Source organism: Stomoxys calcitrans, chromosome 1 (genome assembly GCF_963082655.1).
Source record: "Stomoxys calcitrans chromosome 1, idStoCalc2.1, whole genome shotgun sequence".
In the NCBI taxonomy this organism is placed as follows: domain Eukaryota; kingdom Metazoa; phylum Arthropoda; class Insecta; order Diptera; family Muscidae; genus Stomoxys; species Stomoxys calcitrans.
In genome coordinates, this window is record NC_081552.1 from 115007923 (window position 1) to 115030028 (window position 22106).

Consider the following 22106-nt stretch of genomic DNA (forward strand, 5'->3'; position numbering starts at 1 on the left):
AGATCTAAAAATAAGGGTCAGCAGAGGAACTCCTCAAGGAGGTGTACTGTCTCCTCTACTTTGGAGCCATTAACAATATATTGTCGTTTCTGGTAGAAAAAGTTGTAAAAGTGTTCGCGTATGGTGATGACGTGGCTATTGCCGTTAGGGGAAGTTTCCCAGCACTCTAAGAGATATTCTTCAGGGAGCTTTAGGTGCCACAGCAAAGTGGGCTACTAAAAGTGGTCTAGGTGTAAATCCGAGCAAGATAGAAGGGGTTATTTTTAGCAGGAGCTACAAGTTACCTTCAGTGGCACCTGTCTCCTTGGAGGGAGCGAACGTTCTATTTTCTGAAAGCCCAAAATACCTGGGTGTTTTGTTGGACAGGAAATTGAACTTCAAAACCAACACTTTGGAAAGGGCAAGAAAGGCAACTCTTGCCTTATACACCTGCAAGAAAGCCATTGGCAATGGTTGGTGATTTAGACCGCGTGTCATGCACTGGGTATATACTACAGTTGTCAGACCTATAATGCTATAAGGTGTTGCGGTCTGGTGGACGGCGCTTCAAAAGTCCGCCTACGGTTCAATACTCAACCGGATCCAAAGGTTGGCTTTGTTTGTGCATCACAGCTGCACTGAGGACGACACCATCTGGTGCACTGAGTTTAATGCTACACCTAATGCCTCCGGACATTTTGGCGAGACAAATTGCTGCGAACACTGCTGTGAGGCTAAGAGAACTTTCTCATTGGTCATGTGAAGACTAAGGATACTTTGTTATCCTTGATACAATGTCTGATGTCACAGGCGGTACGGTTCAATACTCAATCGGATCCAAAGGTTGGCTTTGTTCGTACATCACAGCTGCACTGAGGACGACACCATCTGGTGCACTGAATTTGATGCTACACCTAATCCCTGCGGACATTTTGGCGAGACAAATTGCTGCGACCACTGCTGTGAGGCTTAGAGAACTTTCTCATTGGTCATGTGAAGCCTAAGTATACTGTGTTATCCTTGATACAATGTCCGATGTCACAGGCAGTATGGATTACACTTAGTCTGAGGCGTTTTTTTGATAAAATGTACTGTAGCACTATTCCTGATAGAACCGATTGCAACTACGATATCCCTGGTAAGAGAAGTTACATTGACTTCTACACGAATGGTTCCAAACAAGACGACCATTAGGGCTTCAGGGTGTACTCTGAAAAACTAGATCTGGGCATATAGAGAAGGTTACCCGATCACTGCAGTGTGTCTCAAGGGGAGATCCTTGCAATCAAAGATGTGGGGAATGGCTAAGTTACAATGTCATAACGACAACTGGAATAAACATCCTCCCAGACAGCCATTAAATCCCTGGCTGTCAGAAAACATGCTGACAGACTGAAGGTTGGCAGTACCGATTTTTACCGAAGCTGTAAGGTCGTCGAAGAAGAAGAGACTATATATTGGGTTGCCCAAAAAGTAATTGCGGATTTTTTAAAAGAAAGTAAATGCATTTTTAATAAAACTTAGAATGAACTTTAATCAAATATACTTTTTTACACTTTTTTTCTAAAGCAAGCTAAAAGTAACAGCTGATAACTGACAGAAAAAAAGAATGCAATTACAGAGTCACAAGCTGTGAAAAAATTTGTTAACGCCGATTATATGAAAAATCCGCAATTACTTTTTGGGCAACCCAATATGTGTCCCGTACTAGCAGTCAGGGGGAGTTACATTTTAGGTTCTCATTTCTTTGAGAACTTGTCTGATTTACGGATGGATACATTCGCATGTTGTTGGGCTTGTTTAAGCGATCTAGATGGTTTAATGGTAGGAACTAGAAGGCATCTTCCTTCTCCTGTTCCTGAGGTATCAAAATAGACGAAAACGTCGAAGTGAGTCTGATAGCAGACTGTCACTTTAACCTAACCTAATCAAACGGGTAAATATCTGAAAATAAACGAGCTTTAGGTAAAGTCTTATAAGTTCCATCTCAAATCATTGTATGAGCAGCTGTTATCGCCGGTGGCCGCTCTTCAATCGCTTTCATCGAGCCTGGCGTCAAAGTAAGTTCGACTTATTGTTGGAAGCTGCTTTAGAGCCATGGGCAAATAAATAGTTCGGCCGTAGACCATGGATGTTCCAAAAAGACTCAGCACCGTCATATAACGCACGAGTAAATCAAGAATGGCTAGAAATTCATGGTTCGCACTTCACTTCATCTACACAGTGGTTCTCCAATTCACCAGATGCCAATACGATGAACTTTTCTTTTTCGGACTTTTTCGAGAGCAAGGTATGGAATTAAAAAATATGCCATATTGGCCCTGAAGACAGCCATTATACGAGAATGGGCCAAAATATCAGCAGGTTACACTCGTGCATAGTCAAAGCAAAACGAGGTCATATCGGGAAAAAGAAAAGGGAATCTGAAATTCAAATTACTTCCACACATTTTCTTTAATAACCAATTTTTCTTTATTTAACAAGTAAAAGCGTACTAAGTTCAGCCGGGCCGAATCTTAAGTACCTTCCACCATGGATCGCATTTGTCAAGTTCTTTGCTCACTATCTCTTAATAGGCAAACAAAGGCTAATTGATAAGAATTGCTATGCTAGTGGAGCTATATCAGGTTATGAACCGATTCGGTCCATACTTGGCTTGTATGTTGGAGACTTAGTAGATGCCATTGTTTAAAATTTCAACCAAATCGTATAAGAATTGCTCCTATAGAGGCTCAAGAATTAAAGTCGGGAGATCGTTTTATATGGGAGCAACGTTTGTTGAAGTTGAAGGTCAAAGGAGAAGTAGTTGTGCAAAATGTCAGCCAACTCAGATATGAACAGAGCTCTTGAGGTTCAAGAAGTATAATCGGGATATCCGTTTATCTGGGAGCTCTTTAAAATCTTAAACCGATTCAAGCCATACTTGGCACGCATGTTAGAGACCATAGAAAAATTCACTGTGCAATATTTCAGCCAAATCGAGAGATCGGTTTATATGGGAGACTAGCCGAACCGGGCCCGCTCCGCTGCGCCTTCTTTAACTCTCTAATATCTTTTTAGGGTGGAGACACTTCGCCCTGAATGCAGATTTCGAATTCGTGCCATTGTAGCCTATGACGCTGAATCAGCTCTTAATGTTGGCGACATTTCCGAAGTACAATGCCATGCATGGTCATTTAAAAATTTTTTCCCAAAGAGGTGTCCCACTGCGGGACGCCGTTCGGATTCGGCTATAAAAAAGGTCCCTTATCATTGAGTTTAAACTTAAATCGGAATGCACTCATTGATGTGTGAGAATTTGCCCCTTCTCGATTCCTGGTGGTAATGTTCTTCCTTAGGGTAGGGATGGGACCTCATACATTTCAACTCAAATATGGATATCAAATTCGTGCTGCATTTCGTTTTTATGCCCAACGGAAATGAAGTTCAGTTTAGGGGGTGCTTTAGGGCGTACCGCAAAACACTTGGCTCCAAAATTAGATATCAAATTCGTTTTCTGCTCTCAAATACCTTTCATTTGAGTCCCATATTGCCATAATGGTTCAAATAATCTATTTGACGTATCTTTAGGAGGAAAAGCGCCACGTAGATTTGAACTCAAATTTTAATGCCATATTCGTAATCTACTCCCTAATACCTTTCACTTGAGTCCCATATTGACATGAACTTCGAATATATCTGTTTAGAGAAGTATTGGGGTTGGGGGGCCCGCTGGGTACTTGGACCCAAATCTTAGGTCCATATTCGTTTTCTGGTTCCCAATACCTTTCATTTTATACCCTTATTGTGCCCATCGGACGACCTTCGGATATGGGTGGCGTTTTTGGGGTAAGGGGGAGGGTCCGCCTCCACCCGATATCTCAAAATTATATAGCCTATGTTTCGTTCCAGACAAACGTACACAACCTATGAAAATTTTAAGAAAATCGGTTCAGCCAAGTATCGTATAGTCATAATGTGTCCAATGGCGTTTTTGAAGGGTGGCGTCACCCCCCTTTAGTTTGAGTCCCATATTGAAATGAACGTCTGTCAGTCTGCAATTAATTTTGTAGTCAGAAGAAGATCATGTTTATAGTAGTAAAATCATAGGCAAACAACTTTTATGGCTCACTGCATAAACATGAACCAATTTAGGTATTTTTTTACAACGCCAAATTTAAACACAATTAAGTTATTACGAGGACGAGGCTACCGTAGCGCAGCGGTTAGCATATCCGCCTATGACTCTGGGCGCCTGGGTTCGAATACTGGCAAGAACATAAGAGCAATTTTTTGCGGTGGTTATCCTCTCCTAATGCTGGCGACATTTGTAATTTACTGTATCATTTGGTTTGGCAGCCATGTAATAACTTCTCCACAAAACGGAGTCGCACTGTGGCATGTCGTTCGGACGTGGCTATGAAAAGGATGCCCCTTTTCATTGAGCTTAAACATGAATAGGACAGCACTCATTGATCCCTATTCCTTAATGGAATGTTCATGGGCGATTTTGCATTTGCAATTGATTACGAAGATAGACGGATCATTTGCGGTCCAATTGAAAATCAAGTGAACTAACGCCGTTTTTTTATAAAAGAAACCAACACCGTATACCCAAAGAAATAAGTTGGTTGATCAGCAAACACTGTCTGTTGATTTTAAATTAAACTTTTTTAACTTTTGAACGAACCTATTTCTCATTTTTTAACTTCTAAACGTTAATTAAAATCTTAGCGATGCTCTAAAATTAATTTTTGACAATTTTTTCGTATCAGAGTGTGAATATGATGTTAGCAAATATTTTGTCGGCTGTTCTTTAAGTCATAAAAATGATCAATTTGTAGAAAATTAGAACAAATGTACGCTATATACTTTTTAAATTGAAAGATAAAATGTAATATATACATTTTAAAATATTTACGGCGTTTTAAGCTACAGTTAATGTTTAATATATTTTTTTAGTATTTAGAGCGCACAACAAGCCGATTACTGGCTTAGGTGTATGTCCATAGTGGCATGGGGCGGATTAACATCCGCACCCACTTTTCATCCTAACCTAACCTAATGTTTGATTATCTGAAAACAGCAGAAAATGTTTTACTGTTCTTACATTTTGCAGGCTTTTTGTTGCTATTACCATCAAATTTCTCTGAGTTATGTGGACGAGAATTGCGCCCTCTAGAGGCTCAAGAAGTCAAGACCCAAGATCGGCTTAAATGGCAGCTATATCAAAACACCTACACTAATAAGAAGTATTTGTGCAAAAATTCAAGCGGCTAGCTTTACTCCTTCGAAAGTTAGCGTGCTTTAGACAGACAGACCTACGGACGGACTTGGCTAGTTCGACTTAAAACGTCACGTCGATCAAGAATATACACTTTATTTGGTCTTAGCACATATGTTGAGGTGTTACAAACAGAATGACGAAATTAGTATACTCCCATCCTATAATCTCATATAGCTGCCATATGAACCGATCTGAGATCTTGACTTCTTGAGCCTCTAGATGGGGCAATTCTCATCCGATTTGGAAGAAATTTTGTACAACGGCTTCTCTCATGAACTTCAAAATACGTGTCTGATATGGTCTGAATCGATTAATAGCTTGATTCAACTCCCATATAAACCGATCTCCCGATTTTGCTCTTGAACCCCTACAAGGCGCAATTCTTATCCGAAAGAACTGAAATATTCATTTATGGTCCGAATCGGAATATAACTTGATATAGCTCCAATAGCATAACAGTTCTTATTCAATATTCTTTGTTTGCCTTAAAAGAGATCCATGGTTGAGGGTATTTAAGATTCGGCCCGGCCGAACTTAGCATGTTCTTATTTGTTATTTTATGGAGTTTTCCAGCATTCCGCCTGAAAAGCTGAATAGAATACTCAGCTTAATGAGAGAATGTCCTAATGAATAAAATGCACAAGGTTTTTGATTCAAAATCTATTATCTAAAAAAATAATCGCGAAAAGCAAACATTGCACCAGCCTTAGGGGTGCCATTTAGGTTAAAAAAAAACAGCAGGCCTTATCATAAAACCATGTGGTGCACAATGATATATTTATCAAAAACAAATCTTTAAAGTGACCCAATTATGGGAAAATATACCTTAAAATACAACTTTAATACAACTACCACTAGTTGTGTGCTATAGTTAAGAGTCTAAGCAAGATAACACATATCTTTCGGATTTTTTGTCCAGTAACATTAGAAAGAGAAAAATTAAATGCTATTATTTCCGAGGATTTTTAAAGCAAAGTAAATTAGTGGGGAGCACAGTATTTTATTGCGCTCAGTCACACCCTTAAAATTGAATTTCCCCAAAGAATTGCCTTGTAATTCAGTTTTTATACTCTCCAGTCTTTTTGCTTGCAAATCTTTGCTAAGTTATTAACACTAATAAAGCGAAATGGATTGAAATGCCTAGCATGGCTACAGCGGAGAGAATATTGCGATAATGTGTGTGCGTTACTTCGTTCATTTTTTTTTCAAAGCAAACGGATTTTCAAAGAATTGTGTATGTGCAGAAATGTGTATGTGTACGCACAAATGACACACGTTGTAGTGGTGTATTCAAACTCAGATCCCGGTGTTTAGCTTTTGTTTTATGATTCGCGTGAGGCGCCTATAAGTTGTCTCTACCTCTTGGGCGTTCTTTTCTGTTTCGTTGATACTCGCCAAATTATGCAATCACGGTAAAAAATCGCACGACGAGAGTGTTGGTAAAGTTCAAAATATTTGGTGAGGGCTGTGTAAATATGTGTGTATCTGTGTTTGTTTGCCCGGTGTGTATTTGAGTGTGTGTTAACCCTCACACACATACAAATACACACGAAGGAAAAGTACTAAAAAATTACCTCATTGTGTACACGACTCCAGGCATTCCACACCGGTAAAATCGCCATATTGCCATCGTAGCTGCGTTCAATACCGCGCCAACATTCCGTTATAACGTAATCGCTGTAGTCACGCGATGCTGTGCCATCTTTAACATGTGTGTGAGTGTATATTCGTAAGTTTTTTCATTGTTTGATATTGCACATGTTTTTGTTGTTTGTTTTTTTTTTTGTACAGCAGGAATGGCGCCATCATTTTCGAAAATATTGGCGGTAGAGGTAGGCACCGGAAGTACAGTCATCAAAATATAAAAGAAAATAAAAAAATATCAAAAATCCGTTAAGTTCAGGTAATTTATGGCTGTTTATAGGTAATACATCATCATTATCACCGACATCGTCATCACATTGCCATTATTTTTATCATTACTAAAGTTATGATCACACACACACTGGCACATTCGGAAAGTTTTCTTGTAAAATTTCTTAGCTGCATGCTAATCCGTACAGCTGTCATATTTGTTGTAATTGTGCGTGTGTGAGTTTAAGAAATGAGGAAAATGGTATTTACCTTTTAAGCGTTGACAGTATTCATAATTGCCACAACGGATTTCATCATCAATCAAAGCTTTGATTATGTCATTGCAAGAAGTTTTATTGGTAACGCCAGAAACGTATCGTGGTTCATCGCCAAGCCATATTGTGATCTCCTTATGCCCTTGTTTCTATAACGAGAAAAAATTCCAATTGATATTATATAGTTTGTTTATGGCATCGAAGATTTTATGCGGCTGTATGTATGTGTATGAAGGGTGATTTTTTAAGAGCTATAGGAAAGTTTTTCCAAAAAAAGCACATAAAATTCAGAAAAATGCATGAAATCTTTATTTGAATCGATAGTACGGTCCCTATAACTTAATGTTTGAAGATTATTTCATCCAAATGTTGACCATGACTGCGCCCCAAATGGTCCATCCGCTTAGTCCAATTTAGGCATACTTTTTTCAACATTTCGGCCGGTATCTCACGAATAAATGCTATAATGGTGTCTTGCAATGCGTCAATTGAATTGATTCAGAAGACTATTTATTAAAAACAAGTTTAAGTTTTTGAGATTTCAAAGTAAAAGTTCGATCAAATTTCTCTTGTTCGAAAAAACTCCACAAAATTTTGAAAGACAAAATTTTAATAAAAAAGAAAAAATTTTAGTTAAATTTTTTATAAAGACAAAAATTTGGTAAAAAAGGACGAAAATTTCGCTTAGGATATGTCAATGCATTTCTTATGGTAACGAAAATTTCGCCAGAGGTGCATAGGGACAGAATTCCGATACATTTTTAAAACTTTTCCTCTAAATGTCAAACCCCAAGAAAATATACTCGAAAGAAAAAAATTTTATGAAATAAAAATAATAAGTTGGGATAGGTTAGGTTGAAAAGAGGGTGCGGATATTAATCCATCCCATGCCACTATGGACATACATCTGAGCCGGTAATCGGTTTGTTGTGCGCTCTTAATACTAAACTGTAATCTCGAAAAAGAAAATCTAAATTGGAAATTCCGTGCTACTTAGGTTAGTTTAGCTTTAAGTGGCAGTCTGCCATTAGACTCACTTAGACGTTTTTTTTTTCATTGTGATACCACAGGAACAAAAGTAGGAAGAAGCCTTTTCGTTCCTACCATTGAACCATCAAGATCGCTTTAAAAAGCCCAATAACTTGCGAATGTTCACATCCGCCAAATCAGACAGGTTCTCAAAGAAATGGGAAAGTGTAACTCCTACTGACTGCTAGTGCGGGACACACACACAGAGGGTGTCCTATAGGCTCTTCTTCTTCGATGTCCCCACAGCTTCTGCAAAAATCAATGCTGGCAACCTTCTGTCTGTCTGCATGTTTTCCGATCAGACAGTGACCTGTCATGACGAACACAATGACTGAGACGTCTGTTCTAGCCAATGACATCAAAGCAGTAGCAATGACACCAGGGATTTAATGGCTGCCTAGCTGTCTGAGAAGATATATATGCCAATCGTCGTAACATTATACCTTAGCCATTCTACTACTTCCTTAATTTCATGGATTTCCGCTTGATACACACTGCAGTGGTCGGGCAACCTTTTCGATATAACCAGTTCTAGATCTTTGGAGTACACACCAAAGCCCATATGTTCATTTAGTTTGGAACCATGTGTACAGAAGTCTATGTAATTCTATTACCAGGGATATCGTAGTTTCAATCGGTTCTATCAGGAATAGTGGTACACTTTAAGCGACTCAGGTAGGGTGTAATCCATACAGCCTGCAACATCGAATATTGTATTAAGAATAACACAGTGTCCGTAGCCGTCACATGACCAATGAGAAAGCTTCCTTAACCTCACGGCAGTGGTCGCTGCTATTTAGGTAGCAACAATGTCCAGAGGCATAAGATGCATTATTTCGTTCTCTGTGTGGCTGTAATGCACAAACAAGTCATCCTTTGGATCCGGTTAAGTATTGAGCAGTAGGTGGACTTTTGAAGCGCCGTCCACCAGACAACAACACCATATAGCATAATAGGTCTGACAACTGCAGTACATACCCAATTCATGACACGCGGTCTAAATCCCCAACTTTTGCCAATGGCTCTCTTGCAGGTGTATAGGGCAAGAGTGGCCTTTCTTGCCCTTTCCAAAATGTTGGATTTGAAGTTCAATTTCCTGTCCAGCAAACACCCAGGTATTTTGCGCTTTTTGTAAATGGAACATTCTCTCCATTCAAGGAGACAGGTTCCACTGTAGGCAACTTGTATCTCCTGCATAAAAAAACTATTTCTGTCTTGCACGGATTTATACCTAGACCACATTCGGTAGCCCACTTTGCTGTTGCACGTAGAGCTTCCTGAAGTACATCTCTTAGAGTGCTGGTAAACTTTCCCCTAACTGCAATTGCCACGCTATCAGCATACGCGACCACTTTTACACCCTTTTGCTTCCAGAGACAATAATATATTGTATTTTTAATGGCTATATTCAAAAGTAGAGGATGGCTATATTCCATGCTACTTACAAAATTCTTAATTGTTTTCCATATCATGCTCCTAAGTTGCTTCATGTCTGGTATTGTGTCCCCACCTAAGTACCCATGTCTGTTAGCCGCGAAAGCTGGGCAATAACATAGGAAATGTTCCAACGTCTCATCATCTTCCCCACATGCCCTACACATGCTACCACTAGCCGCACCGATTTTGCATAAGTGAGTTCGTAGTCCTATTGTCCCGTTATGATACCGAAAGCTACCATATAGACCGAAAGTTCGGTCTATGTGGGGGAAAAAACCCAACAAATGGCCGATCTAAACCATATTTTTATGGCCGTCAAAGAGCAAAACACAGCTCACTGTGTCAAATTTCAGAGAAATCGGGCAATAAAGTCGATTTTTATGGATTTTAGGCTTGAAAGCTGGGGATCGATCTATATGAGAACGCAAGATACAATCCGATTTAGACCATACCCCATGCGCGTATTGGGGATCTTAACATAACTCACTCTTCCAAATTTTAGATCAATATCTCAATATTTAAAGGCTGTAACGTGAATACAACAGACGGACATATGGTCGAATGGTCCTAGAATGTTACGACGATCAATAAATGGATATTTTGATGTGTTGTAATCAGAACGACTTTATATAATAAACCCTCTATCCCATGGCGGTGAACATAAAAATAAAATTTCGCTAAAAATCTACCAAAATCGGCTGTCTATCCGACAAAACCCTTAAAATTGAATGTAAATCCTACCAATTTTGCTAGAAAAAGACAATGCTGATTGTGCCATTCTCAGAGAAGGCGTTAATCTCCATCTTACGCTCCAAGACTGGTCGTGATCTTACCGTCCTGGATGTTATTGCCCTGATGGCCAGTTTGAACGTCACCCCACACGTGATCGCCCAATTCTCCAGGCCCACACTGTCCTCCAGCTTTGATCCATCTGTATAGCATGATCTCCCAGATGGCAATACCAGAGTTCTGTCAATTCAAGACTGTAAAACCTTCATCTTCCTCGTCAACAGGCAGATTTCAGTCTTCTAGGGGTTAACATAAAGACGTCTAGGTCTATTCCAGTTGTATTAGAGCTGGCAAACTATCGTTGTTTTGCCATCTCCTATATTTCAAACGAAAATAAGAACTGGGCGTGCCCTTTTCCACTTTCTTCTGTTTTAAGGATTCTTCTATATTATGCACAACCTCGTGCAGGGCAGTCTCCAGCCAACTTCCCCTGTATTGGAGCAGTTCCGTGGATGTCCTACTATTTATCGTGGTATCCACAATACGTTCCATGGTTTTGAGTAAACAGAACGTAAAGCTAAAAGGTCTGGTGTCGCATAACTTGCTTTGCCCTGCTAGGCTTTCGGAGTATTGCAAGATCTAGGCACTCTGTTAAAATAGGGTCCAGATGGGGCGCCAGATAAATGACCTCCTTCTTCAGTAACGTCCAATATAATCCACCAGGTCTGGGTGATTAAATGTTTCCAAGCTTCTCAAGGCTTTCTTTACAATGAATTCCGTAATGATAAGTCTTCGATCAGCCACATTACTTCAAGATTTCGGTGTCTCCATGAGTTCCGACGCATCCTGGGAAAAATAAGTTTTAGCAAAAGCATCAACATGTCCTCCGTTGTCTCTGCTCTCACTCTCATTTCGTCTATTAACGTTTCAGTTTGGATACGGGGTTTTAGTGAAAGTTTTTCGTCTAGGTGATGTCATTAACGCTATCGACCGGTTTCAACATAAGTTTCCAGGAGGCACATTTTGCCGCTTTGGTAATTATATTGTATTTCTTGAGCCATGTGTAGTACACATCTCAGTTAATTTCAGCTTGTTTAGGTGTGCTCTGTTATAAAGTCTGCGGACCTTTTTCTTAATGTTCCGAATCTCTCCAGTCATCCAGTGGTTTTCTTGGGGTGATTTCCTTTCTCGAAGAGAACAACTATCTTCTGCAGTCGTAATCCTGTTGACATTGCCGTCAATGTCTTCTATGCTTGCACAATATAAATTATCTTTCCTAGGTCTTCTTCCGAGTAGTCTTTCGGTTGACCAGTTGGTTTTCAACTTATTACGGAAGCTTATCGGATTCGGCGCTGACCGTGCTATTTTAAACCTAATGTAGCGATGGTCTTAGAAGGAGTGCTCCATGGAGACCCTGCAATCCTGAACCTCATCGATTAGATTTTCCGAAAATATTGTCATATCTAAAACCTCTTCCCTAATCATATTAAACAAGTAAAAGCGTGCTAAGTTCGGCCGGGCCGAATCTTTTATACCCTCCACCATGGATCGCATTTGTCGAGTTCATTTCCCGTCATCTCTTCTTAGGCAAAAAAGGAAAAAAGAAAAGATTTGCTCTGTTATGAGAGCGATATCAATATAGGGTCCAGTTTGGACCACAATTAAATTATATGTTGGAGACCTGTGTAAAATGTCATCCAATTCGAATAAGAATTACGCCATTTGGGGGCTCAAGAAGTAAAATAGAGAGATCGATTTATATGGGAGCTGTATCGGGCTATAGACCTATTCAGACCATAATAAACACGTATGTTGATGGCCATCCGTCGTACAAAATTTCAGGCAAGTCGGATAATAATTGCGAACTCTAGGGGCTCAAGAAGTCAAGATCCCAGATCTGTTTATATGACAGCTATATCAGGTTATGAACCGATTTGAACCATACTTGCCACAGTTTTTGGATATCATAACAAAACACATCGTGCAAAATTTCATTCCAATCGGATAAGAATTGCGCACTCTAGAGGCTCAAGAAGTCAAGACCAAGATCGGTTTCTATGGCAGCTATATCAGGTTATGGACCGATTTGAACCATACTTGGCACAGTTGTTGGATATCACAACAGAACACGTCGAGCAAAATTTCATTCAAATTGGAACAGAATTGCGCACTCTAGAGGCTCAAGAAGTCAAGACCCAAGACGGATTATATGGCAGCTATATCAAAACATGGACCGATATGGCCCATTTACAATACCAACCGACCTACACTAATAATTAGTATTTGTGCAAAATTTCAAGCGGCTAGCTTTACTCCTTCGGAAGTTAGCGTGCTTTCGATAGACAGACGGACGGACGGACATGGCTAGATCGACATAAAATGTCACGACGATCAAGAATATATATACTTAATGGGGTCTCAGACGAATATTTCGAGTAGTTACAAACAGAATGAAATTAGTACACCCCCATTCTATGGTGAAGGGTATAAAAAGGTAGCGGTGCTACCTATATTAGGTGTTATTAGGTTGTTAGTATTGAAGAATTCTGCAAGGGCTTGGCCCCGCTTATTAATGTTCGTACTACCCCACGAAATGTGTAACTCACTTCCTCTCGGTTTTGCCTTGTAGATAAAGGTATGACAAATATGCTCCAACGTCTCCCTGTCTCATCACTCTTGTATTCGACGTTGACAGCTCTGGGGTAATATGGGGTTGCCCAAAAAGTAATTGCGGATTTTTCACATAGTCGGCGTTGACAAATTTTTTCACAGCTTGTGACTCTGTAATTGCATTCTTTCTTCTGTCAGTTATCAGCTGTTACTTTTAGCTTGCTTTAGAAAAAAAGTATATTTGATTAAAGTTTATTCTAAGTATTATTAATAATGCATTTGCTCTCTTTTAAAAAATCCGCAATTACTTTTTGGGCAACCCAATACATAATATAAATGTTTATAACAAACAACGCAGGTCCTCTACCGAGTACCAGTGTTAGCATAGAATAATTGGTATATGATATGGTCAGTCCAGAAACTTTGTTCTGGGTCGTCCGTAGCCTTTGAATTAGGGCAATATGAATTTTGTCCTTTCTGATGTTCTCCATCACAGCGTGTGCAGCCATCTCGCTTCGGTAAAGGTTTATCTGGGTGACTTAATAGGTACCTATTCCGAGAAATTCCCGGATATTTTTCTTTGACAAGCGAAATGAAAACACGTCCGCTCCACTCAACGGTTACTATCATAAAAACAACGGTAACAATAAAAATAATATTTATCGCAAAATATCATTCGAAATTAACGGTTAGAAAGAAACTGTTCAATTTCGGCAAGAATCCGATTAATCAAAAACCCGAAAAATTAAGATTTTTCTAGAAAGTGATTAGTATTTTGGGTTCAAAAACCCGAATAACTGGTTTTCAAAAACATAACTGATCACCCTACGCATTTCGTACAGCCGCGTCCAATTTCATTTTATTTGTTCTACTAGCTGACCCGGGCCCGCTTCGCTGCGCCTTGTTTTACTTTATATGAACAAAAGTTTAATTGGAATATTTATTTTCGACAAGCACCAGATTTCAACATCGAAGGTTTGCCACCCGATCAAAACACGAGAAACCAAATTGATCATGTCGTAATAGGTGGAAGGCATTCATCTAGCGTGTTAGATGTACGATCGAGTAACAATAGATTCGGATCATTACCTTGTTGCAGCAAAGGTCTAAGCATGGCGAGAAAACTACGAGCTGATACTGCACGGAAGCTGGACATTGAAAATCTGCAAACACAACAGATGGCAACGGGATACTCCACTCAACTGACCCCAATTGCTTGATGAAAGCACTCCTTGTCCCGATGATATAACGGCGTAGTGGCAAAGCATTGTTCACTCCATAGAAAATGCCGCGAAATCCGTACTTGGGTATCGGAAGCCTCCCCTAAGAAACCCATGGTACGACCAAGCTGTCCAGATGCTACTGGAGCCAAGAATGTGGCAAACTGAGCAACCCTGCAATCAGTAGCAACGCGCCAGATGAAGGAGAGCTATCGGGAGAAGAGGAGAGCGAAGAGAGCAGAAACGCCTATTCCGCAGAAAGAAGAAGGTAAGGTAAGGAGAATTGAGATGCACAGGAGTCAGACTGAAGTCCGGAAATTCTACCAAAGAATCAAACACCAAACCGATGGCTTTGGTGCTGGCACATCCTCCTGAAGAGATAAAGAAGGAAATCTGGAAACTGGTACAGATGGTAGTGTCCGACGATAGCGACGAAGAGGATACCGCCAATCCCTGATGATGGTATAGAATGTAAACCTCCTAGTCAGAATGAGGTCCAATTAGCTTTATCCCGACTGAAGAACAACAAGGTAGCAGGACCCAACGGGTTGCCCGCTGAACTAAGGTTAAAACCTTAAGTCAATAATTGGGCCCTATCAATGCGGCTTTAGACCTGGCAAATCAACCATTGACCAGATATTCATACTGTGCCAAATCCTAGAAAAAATCCGAGAAGAACAAATCAACACCTACCATCTCTTTGTTGACTACAAAGCCGCTTTCGACAGCCCTATACGTTCAAATGTGTTTTAAGCCATGTCTGAGTTTGCTATACCTGCAAAATTAATAAGACTCTGCAGAAAGGCACTTGGTAATACACGTACCTCATTAAGAATAGGATAGAATCGCTCCGGATCATTCGATAACAAACGAGGTTGCAGACAATCGTGCTTATCGTGTGATTTCTTCAATATCCTGCTGGAGAACATTATACGAGATGCAGATGTGAATAGATGTGGCATACTAATCACAAGAGAACACATGCTACTCGTCTATGCCGACGACATCGTCATCATAGGTCGGTCACCGAAAGTAATAACTGCACCCTTTAAAAGAATTGAAAGAGAATAAGTGAAAATGGGCCTGGCAGTAAATGGCGATAAAACGAAGTGGATAGCATCAATTTCCAAAACGCCCTGTACAATCGATCAGCTAAAGAAAATGGAGAAATTGGGAACCACTTTAGTCAACAACTTTATCAACCTCGTCACCGCCGTAACCAAAGTGAATGACACCAGTTTTGAAATTAAGCGAAGAATAATACTCACAAACAGAAACTTCTTTGGTTTAAGTAAGCAGTTTAGAAAAAAGGCTAGCTCCCGACAGACGAAGATAACACTATACAAGACCGTGTTATTATTGTATATGGTTCTGAGGCATGGGAACTTATGAAAGCAAACAAGTCAGTGCTTGGAGTCTGTGAGAGAAGGGAAGTCTTCGTGAAATATATGGACCAGTTTGCGTTAATGCAGAATATCGGCATCGTACGAACCACGAGCTGTATGGGCTGTATGACGACGATAGCATAGTTACACGTATCAAAATACATCGCCTGCGTTGGCTAGTTATATTGTCAAAATGGATGAAGAAGCTCCAACAAAGAATTCTTTTGAAGGCAAACACGGTGGTACACGCAAACCGGGACGACCAAAAGCCCGATGGAAAGATCAAGTGGTGGGAGACACCTCGAAACTTGGTGTCAGAGATTATAAAATGAGCGCAGGAGATCGAGTCGCTTGGAACGCTATTCTACGTTCGGCTAATGAAACAAATGTTCTGTCATAGCCAAGTAAAGAAAGAAGTGAGGTTGTCCGGACGCCTTATGGCAGCTCCTAAAGTTGGTAACCTCGGTATTTCGAAAATTTGTTGGGGCTGCGAAATCTTCGTTTGTGGTTCCATTTCCACAGTTTTTAGCTGAAAAGTGATCAAAAATACCATTTGTGGGTCGTAAATAAATTCTGCCCGAATTTTTCACAAAAATCCCCAAAATACACCTTTCAGGCCAAGATGGTTTTAAAATCGGGATATTTTTATACCCACCACCGAAGGATGGGGGTATATTCATTTTGTCATTCCGTTTGCAACACATCGAAATATCCATTTCCGACCCTATAAAGTATATATATTCTTGATCAGCGTGAAAATCTAAGACGATCTAGACATGTCCGTCCGTCTGTCCGTCTGTCCGTCTGTCTGTTGAAATCACGCTACAGCCTTTAAAAATAGAGATATTGAGCTGAAATTTTGCACAGATTCTTTTTTTGTCCATAAGCAGGTTAAGTTCGAAGATGGGCTATATCGGACTATATCTTGATATAGCCCCCATATAGACCGATCCTCCGATTTAGGGTCTTAGGCCCATAAAAGCCACATTTATTATCCGATTTTGCTGAAATTTTGGACAGTGAGTTGTGTTAGGCCTTTCGACTCCCTCTGTTAATTTGGCCCAGATCGGTTCAGATTTGGATATAGCTGCCATATACCCCGATCCTCCGATTTGGGGCCTAAGGCCCATAAAAGCCACATTTATTATTCGATTTTGCTGAAATTTTGGACAGTGAGTTGTGTTAGGCCTCTCGACTTCCTCTGTTAATTTGGACCAGATCGGTTCAGATTTGGATATAGCTGCCATATAGACCGATCCTCCGATTTATGGTGTTAGGTCCATAAAAGCCACATTTATTGTCCGATTTTGCTGAAATTTTGGACAGTGAGTTGTGTTAGGCCCTTCGACATCTTTCTTCAATTTGATCCAGATCGGTTCAGATTTGAATATAGCTGCCATATAGACCGATTTCTTGATTTATGGTTTTGGGCCCATAAAATGCTCATTTATTGTCCGATGTCGCCGAAATTTAGGACAGTGAGTTAAGTTAAGCCCCTTGACATACTTCGGCAATATCGCACAGATCGGTCCAGAGTTGGATATAGCTGCCATATAGACCGATATCTAGATTTTAGGTTTTGGGGCCATAAAAGACGCATTTATTGTCTGATGTCGCTGAAATTTGAGACAGTGAGTTTGGTTAGGCTCTTCGACGTCCTTCTTCAATTTGGCCCAGATCGGTCCAGATTTCAATATAGCTGTCATATAGACCGATCTCTCGATCTAAGGTTTTGGGCCCATAAAAGAGTCATTTATTGTCCGAAATTTGGGACAGTGCTTTGTGTTACGCTCTTCGACACTTTTATGCAACTTGACCCAAATCAGTCCAGATTTGGATATAGCTACCATGTAGACCGATATCTCGATTTAAAGTCTTGGCCCCATAAAAGCCGCATTTATAATCCGATTTCACTGAAATTTGACACTGCGACTTATGTTAGGCTTTTCGACATCCGTGTCATATATGGTTCAGATCGGTTTATTTTTAGATATTGCTAGTGTACTTATTAGTATTTGGTCCAAATCGGAACATAATTTGATATAACTGATATGGGACATAAGGTATGAAATTTTCACCGAAATTTGATAAAAGGAGGTTTACATATATACCCAAGGTGGTGGGTATCCAAAGTTCGGCCCGGCCGAACTTAACGCCTTTTTACTTGTTTTACATTTCTTGTGGAGGCTACAAATATTGATAGGTAAAAAAAATTTTTGCTTGGGTTTAGGGGACATGTGAAGTAAAAACAATATTGTCCCGAATAGGGAATCTGGAAATTGAGAACTCGAGGGGTTTTTCCAATTTTTATACCCCCTTCACCATAAGATAGGGGGTATACTAATTTCGTCATTCTGTTTGTAACTACTCGAAATATTCGTCTGAGACCCCATAAAGTATATATATTTGTGATCGTCGCGACATTTTATTTCGATCTAGCCATGTCCGTCCGTCTGTCCGTCCGTCCGTCTGTCTGTCGAAAGCACGCTAACTTCCGAAGGAGTAAAGCTAGCCGCTTGAAATTTTGCACAAATACTAATTATTAGTATAGGTCGGTTGGTATTGTAAATGGGCCATATCGGTCCATGTTTTGATATATCTGCCATATAAACCGATCTTGGGTGAGAAATTTTGCACGACGTGTTTTGTTATGATATTCAACAACTTTGCCAAGTATGGCTCAAATCGGTCCATAACCTGATATAGCTGCCATATAAACCGATCTTGGGTCTTGACTTCTTTGCACGACGTGTTTTGTTATGACATCCAACAACTGTGCCAAGTATAGTTCAAATCGGTCCATAACCTGATATAGCTGCCTTATAAACCGATCTTGGGTCTTGACTTCTTGAGCCTCTAGAGTGCGCAATTCTTATCCGATTGGAATGAAATTTTGCACGACGTGTTTTGTTATGATATCCAACAACTGTGCCAAGTATAGTTCAAATCGGTCCATAACCTGATATAGCTGCCTTATAAACCGATCTGGGATCTTGACTTCTTGAGCTTCTAGAGGTCGCAATTATTATCCGATTTTCCTGAAACTATGTACTACGGATCCTCTCATGACCATCAACATACGTGTTTATTATGATCTGAGTCGGTCTATAGCCCGATGCAGCTCCCATATAAATCGATCTCTCTATTTTACTTCTTGAGTTTGCAACACATCGAAATATCCATTTCCGACCCTATAAAGTATATATATTCTTGATCAGCGTGAAAATCTAAGACGATCTAGACATGTCCGTCCGTCTGTCCGTCTGTCTGTCTGTCTGTTGAAATCACGCTACAGCCTTTAAAAATAGAGATATTGAGCTGAAATTTTGCACAGATTCTTTTTTTGTCCATAAGCAGGTTAAGTTCGAAGATGGGCTATATCGGACTATATCTTGATATAGCCCCCATATAGACCGATCCTCCGATTTAGGGTCTTAGGCCCATAAAAGCCACATTTATTATCCGATTTTGCTGAAATTTTGGACAGTGAGTTGTGTTAGGCCTCTCGACTTCCTCTGTTAATTTGGACCAGATCGGTTCAGATTTGGATATAGCTGCCATATAGACCGATCCTCCGATTTATGGTGTTAGGTCCATAAAAGCCACATTTATTGTCCGATTTTGCTGAAATTTTGGACAGTGAGTTGTGTTAGGCCCTTCGACATCTTTCTTCAATTTGATCCAGATCGGTTCAGATTTGAATATAGCTGCCATATAGACCGATTTCTTGATTTATGGTTTTGGGCCCATAAAATGCTCATTTATTGTCCGATGTCGCCGAAATTTAGGACAGTGAGTTAAGTTAAGCCCCTTGACATACTTCGGCAATATCGCACAGATCGGTCCAGAGTTGGATATAGCTGCCATATAGACCGATATCTAGATTTTAGGTTTTGGGGCCATAAAAGACGCATTTATTGTCTGATGTCGCTGAAATTTGAGACAGTGAGTTTGGTTAGGCTCTTCGACGTCCTTCTTCAATTTGGCCCAGATCGGTCCAGATTTCAATATAGCTGTCATATAGACCGATCTCTCGATCTAAGGTTTTGGGCCCATAAAAGAGTCATTTATTGTCCGAAATTTGGGACAGTGCTTTGTGTTACGCTCTTCGACACTTTTATGCAACTTGACCCAAATCAGTCCAGATTTGGATATAGCTACCATGTAGACCGATATCTCGATTTAAAGTCTTGGCCCCATAAAAGCCGCATTTATAATCCGATTTCACTGAAATTTGACACTGCGACTTATGTTAGGCTTTTCGACATCCGTGTCATATATGGTTCAGATCGGTTTATTTTTAGATATTGCTAGTGTACTTATTAGTATTTGGTCCAAATCGGAACATAATTTGATATAACTGATATGGGACATAAGGTATGAAATTTTCACCGAAATTTGATAAAAGGAGGTTTACATATATACCCAAGGTGGTGGGTATCCAAAGTTCGGCCCGGCCGAACTTAACGCCTTTTTACTTGTTTTACATTTCTTGTGGAGGCTACAAATATTGATAGGTAAAAAAAATTTTTGCTTGGGTTTAGGGGACATGTGAAGTAAAAACAATATTGTCCCGAATAGGGAATCTGGAAATTGAGAACTCGAGGGGTTTTTCCAATTTTTATACCCCCTTCACCATAAGATAGGGGGTATACTAATTTCGTCATTCTGTTTGTAACTACTCGAAATATTCGTCTGAGACCCCATAAAGTATATATATTTGTGATCGTCGCGACATTTTATTTCGATCTAGCCATGTCCGTCCGTCTGTCCGTCCGTCCGTCTGTCTGTCGAAAGCACGCTAACTTCCGAAGGAGTAAAGCTAGCCGCTTGAAATTTTGCACAAATACTAATTATTAGTATAGGTCGGTTGGTATTGTAAATGGGCCATATCGGTCCATGTTTTGATATATCTGCCATATAAACCGATCTTGGGTGAGAAATTTTGCACGACGTGTTTTGTTATGATATTCAACAACTTTGCCAAGTATGGCTCAAATCGGTCCATAACCTGATATAGCTGCCATATAAACCGATCTTGGGTCTTGACTTCTTTGCACGACGTGTTTTGTTATGACATCCAACAACTGTGCCAAGTATAGTTCAAATCGGTCCATAACCTGATATAGCTGCCTTATAAACCGATCTTGGGTCTTGACTTCTTGAGCCTCTAGAGTGCGCAATTCTTATCCGATTGGAATGAAATTTTGCACGACGTGTTTTGTTATGATATCCAACAACTGTGCCAAGTATAGTTCAAATCGGTCCATAACCTGATATAGCTGCCTTATAAACCGATCTGGGATCTTGACTTCTTGAGCTTCTAGAGGTCGCAATTATTATCCGATTTTCCTGAAACTATGTACTACGGATCCTCTCATGACCATCAACATACGTGTTTATTATGATCTGAGTCGGTCTATAGCCCGATGCAGCTCCCATATAAATCGATCTCTCTATTTTACTTCTTGAGCCCCCAAAGGGCGCAATTCTTATTCGAATTGGATGACATTTTACACAGGTCTCCAACATGTAATAATATAATAATAGCAGAGCAAATCTTTTCTTATATCCTTTTTTGCCTAAGAAGAGATGCCGGGAGAAGAACTCGGCAAATGCGATCCATGGTGGAGGGTATGTAAGATTCGGCCCGGCCGAACTTAGCACGCTTTTACTTGTTTAATAAAAAATTGTCTATTTTGAAGTAAATATAGCACATGTCTATTTTGACATATCTTGTTCAGGGTTTAATAAGTCCTCTAAAAAAAGTTTATCAACGTTTACCCACATTTTAATAGGTGGAGACTGTGAAAAAACTTTACAAGCATTTCATTGCTTGGGCTTTCGTAAACGATGGAAAAAATATTTTTCCACTTATAATCTTCTTAATATATTAACAACTTAAATCAGATCAAACTTGCAATGTAACTAGGGTTTGGCACAGGGATTTTTTTCTCGAGCTGTGAAATCTCAGGAATTCCCTTATTCAAAAAAGATTGAATTCGTCTTTCACGGGAATATACAATAGGTGTGGCAAAACTTCTAAAATGTTCTAAAAGAAAGATCCTAATTGTAGTTAAAAAGTCGTAATGGAATAAATAAACCAAAATAAACTCTTTTAAATTGATTAAACGCTTGAAGTCAAACAAAATAGTGAAAGCGTTAAGTAAAAGCATAAGATATTGCTTATGAGCATAAAAACTTTTAGACTTTGTATCCATTAATGAAATGTGAAACGTGTTTTACAGACAGCATCAATAAGGTATATTTGTGTAAAATTTGGAATGAATAGTTGTATGCGTTCGAGAGATAGCGTCCTTTT

The 22106-nt window shown here is 39.7% G+C and overlaps 1 protein-coding gene across 1 annotated transcript in view; it reads right to left on the reverse strand.

Annotated features, from left to right (window-relative positions):
* The window catches only part of LOC106094373 (ras association domain-containing protein 10), a 66065-nt gene that overhangs the window by 13676 nt on the left and 30283 nt on the right, over positions 1-22106 (reverse strand). Inside the window, exons 3-4 of the mRNA XM_059370907.1 lie at positions 7370-7523; positions 6820-6947 (exon numbers count right to left, since the gene is read on the reverse strand). Coding sequence (XP_059226890.1) covers positions 6820-6947; positions 7370-7523 — 282 coding nt within the window. The remainder of the gene's footprint in view (positions 1-6819; positions 6948-7369; positions 7524-22106) is intronic.